Below are 14998 nucleotides of genomic sequence, written 5' to 3' on the forward strand. Positions count from 1 at the left end.
GTGTGAAAAAGAACATCTCCCTGAGCGCTGCAAGTTTCAGCTCTGTAAAGCGCCAGTGTAGACAGCACACCAGCCCTGGGAGTCGGGTGACCAGATGTCCCGTTTTTATAGGGACAGTCCTGTTTTGGGGTACTTTTTTTAATATATGCGCCTATTACCCCTACCCCCATCCTGTTTTTTCACAGTTGCTAGCTGGGAGCCGTGCTCGCTGGGAGCTACGCCCCGCATGGAGGTGATTTTTTGCTGTGCCACAACTACACAAGCCACGTTCAAGCGCTGCCACAGCAGCGCTTTAATCTTGCCAGTGTAGACAAGCCCTTACATCACAGACTTTGCCATCATGATCACCTAGTCCAGGGTTCTCACGACAAAATTGTTGGTGGCCTCAGAGTGGGTGGCTCTCGCTGGTAGCCACTCTGACACTTTTTCCTAAAATACTTAAGTAAATTTAGGAAAAACCAATAAATATGCACAGAGGTAAGTGGGGAAATGGTCCCGCTATTGTGCAGAACTTTCCTGGCTTATACACCACCCGGGTGGAATCGAATAGCAGAAGGATCTGAGTCCTCACTCCCACTCCCTTCCCCAAGAGATCTGAATGACCTTGAGGACTCCCCTTCCACTCTAGTCCCCGTAATCCGGCAAGGCTGGACCCAGGATTCCTGTGGGGCTCGACCCCCAGGACAGGGTCTAGGGTGTCCCCACTCTGGGGTGCTCTATCCGCTCTGGATGCTTCCCTGACTATTGCATAGAGTTCAGAACAAATACAATTCATTAAGCAGCAAGTAATAAAAAAATGGGAACGGTGAAAGGAAAACACATCACCCCGCTCTGTGGGATGAACCACAACCAGCCGTCTCTGGAATGTCAGGGAGTTCACAGTCTGTTCCTCACACGTCCCAGGCCTCCCTCCCAGACCCTGGCTGTGCTGCAGAGATGCAGCAGGTTGGACAGTTACTCTGGCCGTGGCCAGATGCCCTTATGCTCTAGGTGTTAGGACCCTTCTTCCCAACATCAACCCTGGTCACAGTTATGATCTGCCTCTCAGACCAGCCTGCAAGCCCACTGCCCAGGGTCCCCCCTCGCTCTCCGCAGCTGCTCACCACACCCGGCTCCGGACTGCTCCAGCTCACACAGAGGACGGGACCCTGGGTTCCTGACTCCCTCATTAGCCTGCCTGCCCTGTCAATCAAGCTGACCTGGAGTGCTGACCCCTCCCCATTGTCAGTCGCAGGATCTTTATTTCCCATTGGCCATTCCCCTTTCTTTTGGTGCTAGGGGAGGGCCAACCAACGCTCCGCCCCACTAAGTTTCAGTGCGGGGCCAATAGTTCCCTTACCCAGAGACACATCAAAATCATAATTTATTTATCGCTAGCTAGTTAAGTCTGCTACTGTGAAAAATTATATTTGTATGTTTGTTCATATTTTTCACAGCCTCTCAGCTAGCTACTTCGGTTGCCAACTTGGTAATTAAAAAAAAAACGGACACTCCAGCAGGAGTGCTGGAACCTCCCCTGCCCCATCTCTTTCCCCTGAGATCCCACTCCTGCCCCACTCTTCCCCCCGAGGCCCTGCCCCAACTCTACCTCTTCCCCAAGGTTCTGCCCTTCCCCCATCAACTCCTCTTCTCCCCCTCCCTGCCTGGGTCAGGAGGGACTTGCCTGTGGAGCTAGGGCTGGGAATTGCAGCTGCCCAATGCAGGTAGGAGGCAGCCCCAGTTGAGTAGGGTCTGGTGTGAGTGATGACCCAGTGCCTCCCCTCCTCCCCCACCCACAGTAACTAGACTTTGGTTGTCCAGTCAGTAGATCTGACCGCAAACTGTTAGGTCCCCTTTTTGACTAGACTTTCTGGTCGAAAACTGGGTACTTGGCCACCCTAGCAGCACCCAATGTGCAGTAAGTGCTGGGAACGCATCGGGGACAACTTCTGCTTTCTGATGGTGGGGGAAGTAACTAGGGGCAGCCAAGTTAGACTCAGTTCTGGCCAGCAGGGAGGAATTCATTGGTCTAAATGAAATTACTATAAGGTGGGTGCACAACTGGTTGAAAGACTGTACTCAGGGTAGCTTTCAATAATCTGGTGTTAAATCGTGAGGGGAACGCTGGGTGTACAAGAAGCCCCAGGTGGCTTTCCCTGCTCTTTGCAGGGAATGGGGAGTGGAGAGGGGTGAAGCCCACCCAGAGCTTGTGGGGCAGTCAGGCTCCTAGGAAGGAGCTGCCGCTGGAGCTGAGAGACTGGGCTCTCAGCTCCCCACACTGCCCCTCTTAGGTCGGTGGAAGTGCTCCTGGTGAGGACGCGCCCCACCGACCCAAGGAGGGTAGTGTGGACATCGGCTACCGCAGTAATTACTGTGGTGGCTGTAAGTCAACCTAATATACGTGGATTTTGGCTTGGCATGTAGACTCACACAGAGGATGGGCTCCTGACTCCCTTATTGGCCAGACTGCCCTGCTAACGAGGCTGACCAAGAGTGTTAGCCTCTCCCCATTGGCCCTGGGGATTAGTCTCAAGGTATTTATTTCTCATTGGCCCTTCCCCTTTCTTTTGGGAGAGGGTCAACCAAAGCTTCCCTCCCCCATTAAATTTCAGTGAAGGGTCAACAATCCCCTTACCCATAGACACATCAAAATCATTGTAATTTATTTATTGTTAGCTAGTAGCTCTGCTGCTGTTAAAAGTGATATTTGTATGTTGGTTAATATTTTCCACAGCCTCTGACCTAGCAACTTGGGTTGCCAACCAGGTAATATTTTAAAACCAGACACTACAGCAGGAGTGCCAGAACCTCTCCTGCCCTGCTTCTTCTCCCCAAGGTCCCACCCCTGCCACTCCTAGTCTCCCCAAGGCCCTGCCTCTTCCCCCAAGGCTCTGACCCCATCCACTCCTCTTCCCATCCTCCCTGCCCTGGGTCAGGAGGGATTTGCCTGTGGAGCTGGGGCTGGGAGCTGCAGCCGCCCAATGCAGGTAGGGGGCAGCTCTGGCTGAGTAGGGGCTGGTGAAGGTGATGACCCAGTGCCTCCCCACCCACAGTAATTCAACTTTGGGTGTTCGGTCAGTAGATCTGACCAGACATTGTCAAGTCCCCTTTTCGACTAGCCACCCTAACAGCACCCAATGTGCAATAAGTGCTGGAAACACGTCAGGGACAACTTTTGCTTTCCGATGATGGAGGAGGTAACTAGGGGGCAGGTGGGTTAGACTCAGTTCTGATCATCAGGGAGGAATTCGTTGGTGTAGATGAAATTAGTGTAAGGTGGGTGCACAACTAAAGACTGCACTCAGAGTAGTTATCTATGGTCTGGTGTCAAACTGGGAGGAGAATGGTACGATGGGGAGAGGGGGACAGAAGCCCAAGGTGGCCTCCCTCACTCTTTATGAGGAAGAGGGAGTGGAGGGGGGCAGGCCAGGGAGGGAACAGGGCCTAGATGGGGGGCAGCTCACACAGAACTTGTAGGGCAGCCATATTCCTGGGAGAGAGCTGCTGCTGGAGTTGAGAGACCGGGCTCTCAGCTCCCCACACTGCCCCTCTTAGGTCGGTGGAAGTGCTCCTGGTTAGGACGCGCCCCACCGATCCAAGAAGAATAGTGTGGACATAGTCTACCGCAGTCATTACTGGAGTGGTTACAAGTCAACCTAACACAGGTCAGCTTAAGTTTGGAGTGTTGACGTACCCTTACAAGCAAAAGGAATTTCTCTCACCCAAAAGCTTTCAGCAGTCCGTGCTCACTGGAAAGCCTTCCAACTAGGACTACTCTCCCGAGTTCAATGATGCTCCTGTTGTATTTCAAGTGATCTTGCTACTGTAAGTAGAGATAGGGGAGCAGAGGTGGCCAGAGGCCTTTTTCCCCCCCTTCTTATACTCAGACCCTTTATAATGGAAAAGTCTTTGCTGAGTCATGGAGTCAGGCAATTCCATGGCCTATGTGAGCTTCAAACTGTCCTTCAGATGAACTGTAAATGTCTTTGTTTATCCTCTTCTTCCTATTGGTCGACGGCCAGATGATAGCTTTCTAACACCGCCTGTCGGTCCTTTGTCGTCTCTGAGGAGTTAGTCTGTGGGCGTTCCCCAGAACGATGACATATTTCAGTAACAAATAGGGTTACCATACATCTGGGTTTTCCCAGACAGAGCCTCTTTTATGAGCCTGCTTTCTCTGTCTGAGCGGGGTTTTCCCATAACAGCAAATGTTGGGGGGTTTTGCAGAGCAGACAGACTGCAGCTCAGAAACAGCCCTGATTGGTCACCTTCCCAATTGGTCCATTCCCCTGCATCCACAGCTGATAGATTGCTGCCAGATCCCACCCACCCAGGGGAAGGGGTCCCACACGTAGGCCCTGACTGATGCCTGTTGTTGCGTTCTGGGCTTGTGCCAGCACCCTGCCACTGTGACAGCAACCGACACTGCCTTCACCTCATGAATACCCCCACCGCACCCCCCCCCAGCTCCCTACCCCTCAGTGTCCTCTTTTTGGGGACCTTGAATATGGTCACTCTAGTAACAAACATATAGTAACATTTCACCATTCTACATGCAGTGGTGTTACACACATTTCAATAAAAAGAACAGGAGTACTTGTGGCACCTTAGAGACTAACAAATCAGTTTTCCAATTGATTCTTCACCGGGTACTCTTTATATACAATATATCATAACCGACTTGAAGTGGTTAACATGAGGTACAGGGGGTTAGTCACAAGAGAGATGCAGTGGCGGGTGAATGGAGCACAGACAGTCTCTCTTGTCTCCACGCAGGACACTGCAGTAGATGGGGAGGGGGTTGTGACAGGTTTCTCCTAGGGTGCCATCTAGAACTGGGGTACCACTAAGCCACTCTATGCAACCAGCCTGTGCTCCCTATACACTGTACTACTGTGATCAGCCTGCCAGGCCCTCTCCCAGGCGTCACACATACAGGTAGGGACACACCCAGCTGAGTTCATACAGACTCTAATCAGCTCTGCATGGGAAGGCACAGCTAAGGCACCAGAGAGTTCCTAAGCCACGCACCCCATTCTGGAGTTGAAACCCAAAATTATACCATCCTGCGTTGCACAGGGAACTGTACAGTGTAAGCTCCTGAAATTCGCCCCCTCCCTCAATGTGGAGAGGAATATACAACAGCTTTCTGCCCCAAGTTATGTCTTCCCCACACACTGGTTTTAGATAAAGCAAAACCAAGTTTATTAACTACAAAAGATAGATTTTAAGGGATAGCAAACAGCTCAAAGCAGATTACCTAGTAAATAAACAAAACACAATCTAAGCTTAATATACTAAAGAGATTGGATATGAATAGCAACTTCTCACCCTAAATGATGATTTAAGCTGGTTTCAGGGATTCTTAAGGGGCAAGCTGCACTTGTTTGCAGCTTAAAATCCCCAGGTATTCCTTTCACAGGCTAGAAACCCCTCTAGCCTGGGTTCAGCACTTCCCCCCAGTTCAGTCCTTGTTCCTTAGGTGTTTCCCAGATTCTCCTTTGGGCAGGGGGTAAGGGAAGAACCATGATGATGTCACTCTCCTGCATATGGTGGGAACCCTTTGTTGCCAAGCTTGGTTCCCACGCCTTTCAGTGGAAACGCACTGGTTTTCCAAGATGGAGTCCAGTACTAGGTGATCTGGTCACATGACCCTATAGCATCACAGCAGCCATGACTTGGAGGTGGTTTGTAGCTTCCTCAGGAAGGCTCCCTGGTGGGAGATTAGCTTTGTTGAAGACCTATTGTTCTCCCTAATGGCCCTTCCCAGCCAGCCATTTAGACTGACAATCTTTTGCTTAGTGGGCGTTCCCCAGGTGTAAACACATTTGTAATACAGATACACAGTCAATATTCCTAACTTTAGATACAAAAATGATACACACCTACAAATAGGATAATCATATTCATAGGTTCATACAAATAGGATAATCATATTCAGTGAATCATAACCTTTTCAATATCTCACATGACCTATCGTGTATAAAATACATCATAGTTATGCCACAACCATATCATAATAGTATTTCTATGAGGAATATGGGATGCAGTGGCACAGTGACCAACTGCGCTGTCAGGTTCCCCATCTCCCTCTGGCCTCCATGCTGGGTGTTGGCCTGGCTTCAAGGCTGGCCCGGGTCTGTTGACATCCCTGGCTCTCTTCTTGCCTGCACTCAACCTCGGCATCTTTGCAATAGGGAGATGCTGCACCTCCTCCATCATTCTTTTTGGGATGTTGTTCACGGCCCTTTAGAGCTCAGGCGCAACTTCACACGACACTCACAGTCCAATTCTAGTTTCTCTCTGGCACTGGTGCAGCGAGTTCACAGTTCTGAGCTTCAGCCATCTACCTCTGAGGAGCAAACCCAGCAGTTTCCCAGCTCTGTTCCCCCCACCTTCTCTGGCTCCCGATGGTATCTCACATCTCTGCAGGGATCAGGCAGTAACTTCATTCCCCGTTTCAGTCTCAGCCTCTCGCAGTGTGACTTTAGCTCGCACCATCAGTGTTTGTGCTGAGAGATACTGACCACTGTCATTGTTCAAACCACACACAAAAATCTCATGACAAAGGGTTAGATAAAGATTAGAATAACAGCTAAAAAAGGACGATTTTGGCAAATGACCATTTGTCTCATGAATTCCTCAACAAATCTGAGCTACATCCTGTCAAACTAAACCAATATCGAAGTATGTGACCTAACGACCTTCACGAAGAGAGAAAAACCCACAGTCTAGGGTGGCCTATAAAACACTTCCACATTCATAAAGTGAAATCTCAGAGAATCCTTTAAGACTCAAAATCAGGGAGGAAAATGGTACCTATTTTCTTCTGAAGTGGCTAAAAGGGCTTCATTTCTCACCTCATTATTTGGTTGTATTAGTTGCAAAAGTTTTAGCATCAATATAATTAAAGAATGAGAAAAAAATATAAAAAAACCTTCCCATCTACAAATGATCTGGATTAGCCTAGAAAAAGTCAGGAAGCAATTTTACCAATAGATGGAAACAGGGCTATACGTTCTGAAAGGTCAAATTGTGCTTTGAGGCTCATTGGGGTTTCCCCGCCCACTCCCAGGTGTGTGACACTTCCTTCTCCAGCACTCAGGAGTCTGACTTAAGATCATAGACATCAAAACTGTGATTCCTAAACATGGAGAGCCAGGGACACGGTGGTAAGTGACACCTCGGAAGGTGGAGGGTTAGGATGCAGACAGGATAAAACTCTCCATCACTTGGACAGAGGCTGCTCTATCGAGAGTGGAGCGTGATGGTGCTGGGGGAAGGAGGAAATCCCTCAGACTCACCCCATTGCCCTAAATTAGCACAGAAGTTAAAACGCCACCTTTTACTGTCCCTGCTCCCACTTTTTTAGCATCTAGTTAATTCTGGTCCATAAGGGAGAAAATGGACAAACACCTAAATGCTTTTCAGCACAGCCTGGAGTAATGTGAGACTATCTGGGAATGAGACAATCCAGCCCCAAAGGGGGAACTCGGGGACTAATGATCACCCTGTGAATGGGAGGGGGTCAGAACACGTAAGTAAAGGTTACGATCTTGTTATGGATTCGCAGAAGTCACGGAGTCTGTGACTTCCAGAGATCTCTGTGACTTCAGCCCATGACGGCTTGGAGCTGCAGGGTCCTCCTGTCACCCATGGCAGCCGAGAGTTGCCCCCCAGAGCTCTGAGCTGCTGCAGGCTGTGTGGGTATCCCACAGCTCCCGACCGTCGTGGGTGGCCCCCAGGGCTTTGAGTCACTGTGGGTAGCTGGGGCCCCCCACCGCTCCCGGATGCCACAGGCAGCGGGGGGGCCAGGAGCTTTGAGCCGTGAACAGTGCGGGGACCTCAGAGCTCCCAGACAGAGCCCTCGCGAGATCCTAGAGCCCCAGCAGCAATGGGTGCTGGAGCCTTCTCCCTCCCCATTTTGTCATGGATATTATTAGTAAAATTCCTGGACAGGTCACAGGCTTCCGTGAATATTTCTTATTGCCTATCACCTGTCCATGACTTTTAGTAAAAATATCCATGACAAAATATTAGACTTACACATAAAATGCTCAGGGTGAGTTTACACTAGGGAATCTGGTGCAGGGTCACAAAGATGAGCTGGCTGATCCTGACCATGATTCCTACCATAGACAGACGCTCGGAGGCTGATGCTGCGGAGGCAGAGGTGGGATTTCCAGGCCTCCCACAAAAGGCCCTGTGGGAATCAGCCCCTCTCAGTGGTGCTGTCTGAATGCAGAGGGGGCAGGGAGAAGGGGCAGAGGGGGTGAGTGAGGAGAGGCAGCACCTCTCTACCCCTGTGCTCTCCCTCGCCTCTTATCCTATCATCCCCAAACAGTCAATAGCCTCAGCACCCAGCTCCCCCTGCTTCCCAGCTCCCCCAGCCCCAGCCATTCAATCACGTTTCCTCCCCCTAACCTATTGGTCTGGTCCCTCAATATTTAATCCCCCGGAGCCCAGCGCCCTCGGGGATTTGGGGAGGGGAGGAGTTTCCTGCCCCCAGGTACACTCACCCTGCAGGGAACAGCTCCAGGTAAGTGGGGGAGCCCAGCCCAGGGGTTGGTGGGGGATGGGGACAGGTGTCTGAAGTGAAGGTGGGGCCTGGCCCAAGTGTCCTTCTCCTCATCTCCATGGCAGGGGGATCCTGGCTGGGAGGGGAAGGGAGAGGGTGGAACTTTAGCCAGGCAGAGGGAGCATCTGGAGAAATTTCTTTCTTTCCTTTCCCCGACCTGTGGCCCATCAGGTCAGTGGCCAGGACTGCAGCAGGGAGGAGGGGCTGATGGGGGCTTGTTCTCCTCTGTCTGGGGAATCTGTCACTGACCAGCTGCTACTCGGCTGCTGGATCCTCGCCCCAGCGATGGGTAGATGGACCCTTGGGAGCCAAACACCCCTGATGTGTGTGGGAACGAGGAAACGGGTTTGTCACCACGGCCAGCTCCAGTCAGGGCCCTGAGAGAATTTTACTGCTGTGCGGAGGAGTCTCTGATGTCCAACATGGTGTTAGCTGCACTTGAAGCATTTTCCACACTGAGAACCTCTCAGATGTTTCTTCCCTGTGCGGATTTGCAGGTGCCGGATACTCCGGGAGCACCAAATGAAGCTTCCCCCACATTCTTTTGTGTGGGTCACTGATGTGTGAAGTTAAATTGAATCTTTTCCTGCAGTCAAGCTATTCCTAGGGTCTCTCACCCTTGTGGATTTTCTGATGTTTGATGAGCTCGGAGCTCTTACTGAAACTTTTCCCACCATCAAAGCATTTATAAGGTCTCTCACCCACGTGGATTCTTCCATGTTTAATAAGGGATGAGTGCCTAGCAAAAGTGTTCCCACAGTCCAAGCATTTATGGGGTTTCTCTTCTGTGTGGGTTTTCTGATGTGAATTAAGGGTTGATTTCAAACTGAAACTTTTCCCACACTCAAGGCATTTATAAGGTCTTTCTCCTGTGTGGATTCTCCCATGTTTAGTAAGGGATGAGCTTTCTATAAAACCTTTCCCACACTCGAGGCATTTATGGGGTCTTTCTCCTGTGTGGATTCTCCCATGTTTAGTAAGGGATGAGCTTTCCATAAAACTTTTCCCACACTCAAGGCATTTATAGGGTCTCTCTCCTGTGTGGATTCTCCTATGATTAATTAGGGATGAACTGTGCTTAAAACTTTTCCCACACTCAAGGCATATATTAGGTCTCTCTCCTGTGTGGGTTCGCTGATGTGTAATAAGATTTGAGCTCTGACTAAAACTTTTCCCACACTCAAGGCATTTATAAGGTCTCTCTCCTGTGTGCAGTCTCCCGTGTATAAGAAGTTGTGACTTCTGACTGAAAGTTTTCCCACAGTCCAAGCATTTATGAGGTTTCTCTCCTGTGTGGACTGCCTGATGTCTAGTAAGTTTTGTTCTCTCAATGAAACTTTTCCCACAGTCGTTGCATTCGTAGGGTTTGTCGCCTGTGTGGATTCTCCTATGTTTAGTGAGGTTTGAGTGACGAATGAAATTTTTCCCACACTCAAGGCATTTATACGGTCTTTCTCCTGTGTGGATTCTCCTATGTTTAATAAGGTACGAGCTTTGACCGAAAGTTTTCCCACAATCCACGCATTTATACGGTCTTTCTGCTGTATGGATTCCCCTATGTTTAATAAGGTTTGAGCGCTGACTGAAAGTTTTCCCACAGTCCAAGCATTTATGCGGTTTCTCTCCTGTGTGTGTTTTCTGATGTCTATTAAGGGTTGATTTCAAACTGAAACTTTTCCCACACTCAAGACATCTATAGGGTCTCTCTCCTGTGTGCAGTCTCTGATGTGTAAGAAGGAGTGACCTCTGACTAAAACTTCTCCCGAACTCCAGGTATTTATAGGGTCTCTCTCCTTTGTGCAATCTCTGATGTATAATAAGGTTTGACTTCTCACTGAAGCTTTTCCCACAGTCCAGGCATTTATAGAGCTTCTCTCCTGTGTGGGTCCTCCAATGTTTAAGAAGGTTTGCACTGAAACAGAATCTTTTCCCACACTCGAGGCATTTATAGGGTTTCTCTTCATTGTAACTTGTCTGCTGGACTGTGGTTTCCTTGGGATCCTTGCATCCTCCACCACGTTGAATGGATTCATCCAGTTTCTTCCTGGGATAGTTTCCCAGATGCATCTCTGATCTGTGTCCATCCCCCCAGGCATTTCCCTGTTCCAAGCACTGGGAAAAATTCCCTTCAGCTCTTCTCAAAAAAGTCTCCTGTGGTTCCTCTTTCCTAGGACTTTCCTGCTGCTGATTCTCCTCCTTGTTCTCACTCACTGTCCTATTACCTGCTGGGGGAGAGAGAATCCAGACAGGAGTCACTGCCAGTGCTGGGGAGAAAGGACAGAAAGGGGAATAGCAGAGGGGTAACAAACAACACAGTGACTGTTTGGGAGATTGAGACATTGGGTTCTGCAGCCCCATCCCACCCAAACACCAAGTCAGGGAGGACATTCCCGACAGCCAAGAGGATGGGTGGGAAGCTGTGACTGATATTTTGCTTGATGATACGACACCTGCTGACTGCAGCCCTCACCTGGGTGAGATGAGGCAGAACTGAGGGCTCTCACTCATGGCACATTTTGGGAGTCCCAGTTTTTTCCTTCATTCTCTAGATGTTTCTGTCTCAGTTTCCCTTACTCCTCACCTTTGCAGGTGCCTCTTGGGCTTTCCCTTTCCTTGGCAGCCTGGAGATCAGGGACCCACGGCTCTTCCCCTCGTTCCAGACGGGCGATCAGGTCAGGTTTGGGAATGGGAAACCCTGCTCAGGGGGTGAAATCAGGCAAGGTCATTTGTGACAAGGAACATTCCCTGAGTTTAATTAAACCCTATATGGGATTGTGGTAACTCAGACCCCTTGGGAGCAGCAGACATCTGGGGGCTGGGAGGGAGGTGTTGTTACACCCTCACTTGGAGGTCTCAGGATAGGTGCGCTTTGGGGGACTGACTGACACACACACAGTTTGGGTGTTAAACTCCTGCCTATTTCCAAGCCTGCAGAACCTAGAGCCCTCCCCACGGCTGGAGCTAGTCCCAAGAGGGACGGTGAATGGTGTGTGAAGGAGAAATAATACAGGCAGGACAATCCCCTGCTTCTGGCCCCTTGAAAGCTGGAGAGGTGGGGATGAATTAGTCTGTCCATTAGGTTCCTGACTCCCCTGTTCCATGGAAGGAGGTGTGGAGATGAAAGTGTCTCTCACACTGGAGCTGTGGACCATGCGACCCTCTCCCTCCAATCCAACTGGCCAGGGAAGAACCTGACCAGAGTCAGATATGCAGACCCCAAGGATTCTCCATAACTGAGGGGACGGGAATCCCTTACCCAGCGAGATCACCATTTCATAGTTCTCCTGCATGACGTCCCTGTAGAGGGATCTCTGAGAGGGGTCCAGCAGAGCCCCCTGCCCCTGGGTGAAATACACAGCCACCTCCTCGAAGGTCACTGGCATCTGAAACAACAAGTATCTCATACTCAGCACCTGCTGCCCCAGCCACAATCCCACTATTTATAGGGGAGGAGGCCCAGAAAAACAGAATCCCACCCCCACCCTGCTCAGAGCAGCCAGGAGGCTTCAGGGGGTGAGAAGAAGGTGAGAGTTCCTTGTCCTCCCCAGCACATGGAGCAGGGCAGGATCTTCTCATTTCCCACATGCCTGCCAGCCACACGCTGATACTGGAAGTAGAGCTCTGAGCCAGGGACAGGAATCCCCACAGCTTCCCTTCATATTTCACAGCAGCCTCTGGGTAGTGGGTCCAGGCTCCAGCACTGGGAGTCTGGTCAGTTTTCCCAGCCTTCCCCAGGGGGGTGTTTCCTGTTTCAGAAATGGGGGAATCCCCCCCGACAATGGGACTTTTTTAGAAAATCAGGCCCGGGTTCAATGTGTCACAGAGAGTTTACACACCATGTTCCCTCTCTGTTTCATCCTGTGTCTTTCCTGTCCCTCCCCGTCTATATCACCCCCACCTGCAACTCCCTGAAAATCCCCTACCTGAGCTGGTTCCATCACAGCCATTTCCGTTCCCTGTCTCCTGGAATATGGGACGATCTGGAGTGAAATGTGGACGTGATTCCTCAGCCTGTCAGGGCAAGAGGGGCAATGGGGGAGGTTTCAGAAGGGGCTTGAGTCCATGTCACACCCCCTCTCCCTGCAGAGAGATGCCCCTTCTTCCCCTTAGACAGGCCTCCTCTCACCCGTCCCCACCCCTTGGGGCAGCTTCTCCCTCCAATTGCCCCACCTGAGGCAGGCCCCATGCCCCAAATTCAGTTCCCCACTGAAGCAAGCAACAGGTTGCTCGCTCCCACCCACCTCTTCTGGGGAACTGCCTGGTAACATAAACATTTTTGGACTGTTTTGAACAAGAACCGAACACTGACTGGTAACAGAACTGTATTGGGGTGTCTTAAACCAGAACTGAACACACCAACTGCCACTGAACCGAACCAAACCAAACCCCAATTCCACTCCTTGAGGCTCGCGGTGACTCTGGTTGGACACAGAATCCTGCCCCTGTTCAGTCCTGTCAGCCCAGGAGTCAGACCCCCCAAATGATGAGATTGTCTTTAAACACAAATATGAAATTGGGAGCAGGGTATGTGGGGGGAAGGGTTGTGGGTGGATATTTGCCTTGTAAATTCTTGGCCCACAGGGGAAGTCGCCTGCCCACCCCCTACCCTTAGGGTGACCACCTTTCAAAAGGAGAGCGCACACGCAGGAGCCGCAACCCCCTCTGTGACCTCGCCCCTCCTCTCCCTCGAGGCCGGACCCCCTGCTTCTCCTCTTTACCCCTCAGAGCCTAGAGCCGGGCCATGGAATGATAAGAGCTGCTCAGGGAGCCCAAGCCACTACGGGGATCCCGGACCCACCTGTGCAGGGGGCTGGGATGTGAGAGAACATCCCCCAGACTGTATCCCCACCCCCCAGCGTGCACTGCCCAGGGTAGGTGGAGGCTCTGGGGCTCCTCAAAGCAGCCTGGGGTCCCTGGGTGGCTCTTGTTATGGCCTGACTCTGGTTTCTGGCCTGGCCAGGAGGCGGGGCCTCAGGGAAGGAAGAGGAGTAAGGGGCAAGGCCTCATAGCTCACCTCAGCCCTGCCAACGGGGAACAGGCTGGCGCTGCCCAAGCCTCGGGCAGGCGCAGAGCCCTGGCACCGGGAATCCGGGACAAATGGTGTCCCAGAGTCATTCAGCCCAGGACCGGGACTTGAACTCTGCACTTCAGGCCTGTCCTGCCCAAATCGGGACAGACGGTCACTCTGCCCACCCCACACTGCTGGTTTGGCCATTTCTAGGGAAACAAATCCCCACTGGCCGCTGGGCAGGGCAGCCCCCTCACCCTCTCTTACCCCATGGAGTGGGGGAACTTCCTTGTATCTCTCCAACCCCTCTGCTGTCTCCCTGCCCCCGGGCTCTCCCTTCCCCCACCAGTCTCCTCTAGCTCTCAGTCTCCCCCCAGCCTCCCTTCCCCACATCCCCCCTTTCCCTCGCAGTGACCCCCCCCCCACATCTTCCCTCCATTCCAGGCTCGTTCCCCTCAGCCCCATAATTCCCCCCACAACACCCCATCCTCCCTTCAGTGCAACCTGCCCCCCATCCCATCCTGGCCCCAACCTCACACTTCCCTGTTCCCCCCTTGGCCACACACCCCGCCCCTCTTCAGCCCCCTCCCGGCTCCCCCGACGTGTGTCTGTCCCAGCCCCCAGCACGACTCCCCCCGCCCCGCACACACCGGGAGCTGGCGGCAGCTTTCCCGGGCCCAGGGCGGGAATCGCAGCCAGCTCCGCTGGGAGCAGCCTGGGGCCAAACCTCCCCCTGCAGCCCGGGGGTGACGGGGGGGGGGCGGGTCTCTCTCACCTTCCCTCCGAGCGGGGCCCCCTGGGGCAGGGGCCGGGCCGGGAAGGGGCCTGGCCGGGCTGGGGGCTCTGCCCTGGGAGAGGCTCCTGGGGAGCAGCGGGAAGGGCCCTGCTGGAGATTCCCCTCTCCCGGCTGCAGCCAGGGCTCCGGGCTCCCAGCACCAGCCGCCGGGGCTCGGGGATCTCGCCAGGAGCCTGGAGCCAGAGTCACCGCAGCGGCTGCGAGTCACTTCCTGCTGCCGGGCCTGAGCCCAGCGATCGCTCCCCCCAGAGCCGCCTCCCAGCTGCTCCTGGGTCCTAGTGATCAACGGAGCGACCTGCAGCCGCCTGCCCCAGACCCTGCCCCCTGGGGGCCCCACCTCTCCTGGGCACGGGCAGCTTCTCCCAGCACTATGTAGGCATCCTACATAGAAGCCACAGGATCTATGGGGACAGAAAGGAGACGTGCAGATCCGGGGCGGAGGGAAAAGAGGGGTTTCTACGGAGATGGGGTTGATCCAGAGAATCCAGGGTAATGGGGAGTCAGGGAAGCTCTGGCAACAGACTGGCACAGGGAGCAGTTGGTCAGAGCTGGTCTCTTGTCTCCACACCACACTCACTGGCTACCAGCCCTGGACTGGAGCTACCAGCTCTGCTCCCCTCGCTCGGGTCATGGAGCT

The 14998-nt window shown here is 52.5% G+C and overlaps 2 protein-coding genes across 4 annotated transcripts in view; both read right to left on the minus strand.

Annotated features, from left to right (window-relative positions):
• LOC101950089 (zinc finger protein 420-like) overlaps positions 1 to 14998 on the minus strand; it is a 124606-nt gene that overhangs the window by 53717 nt on the left and 55891 nt on the right. The gene's annotated exons all lie outside the window — the stretch shown is intronic.
• LOC101951491 (zinc finger protein 883-like) lies at positions 5161 to 14466 on the minus strand. Of its 3 annotated transcripts, none has more exons than XM_065564917.1 (5): positions 14341 to 14466; positions 12481 to 12568; positions 11814 to 11940; positions 11139 to 11252; positions 5161 to 10779 (listed from the first exon to the last, which is right to left on the minus strand). In XM_065564917.1, the coding sequence occupies exons 2-5, from the start codon at positions 12502 to 12504 to the stop codon at positions 9161 to 9163; spliced, it is 1884 nt and encodes a 627-aa protein (XP_065420989.1). In that variant the 5' UTR covers positions 12505 to 12568; positions 14341 to 14466; the 3' UTR covers positions 5161 to 9160. The 3 variants fall into 3 exon arrangements, with proteins under 3 accessions (XP_065420989.1, XP_065420988.1, XP_065420987.1); XM_065564916.1 differs by having other exon boundaries at positions 5161 to 10782; XM_065564915.1 differs by having other exon boundaries at positions 5161 to 10821.

This window comes from Chrysemys picta, chromosome 12, assembly GCF_011386835.1.
Source record: "Chrysemys picta bellii isolate R12L10 chromosome 12, ASM1138683v2, whole genome shotgun sequence".
In the NCBI taxonomy this organism is placed as follows: domain Eukaryota; kingdom Metazoa; phylum Chordata; order Testudines; family Emydidae; genus Chrysemys; species Chrysemys picta.

Excerpts from the sequence above, each read along its gene's own strand:
- LOC101951491 (XM_065564915.1), bottom strand. The coding sequence starts at position 12,504 with ATGGCTGTGATGGAACCAGCTCAG. Across the intron at positions 11,253-11,813 it reads TGAAATGGTGATCTCGCTGG|GGTTTCCCATTCCCAAACCT; the intron begins GTAAGGGATTCC and ends CCCCCTGAGCAG. Across the intron at positions 10,822-11,138 it reads CCCAAGAGGCACCTGCAAAG|CACTGGCAGTGACTCCTGTC; the intron begins GTGAGGAGTAAG and ends CTTTCTCCCCAG.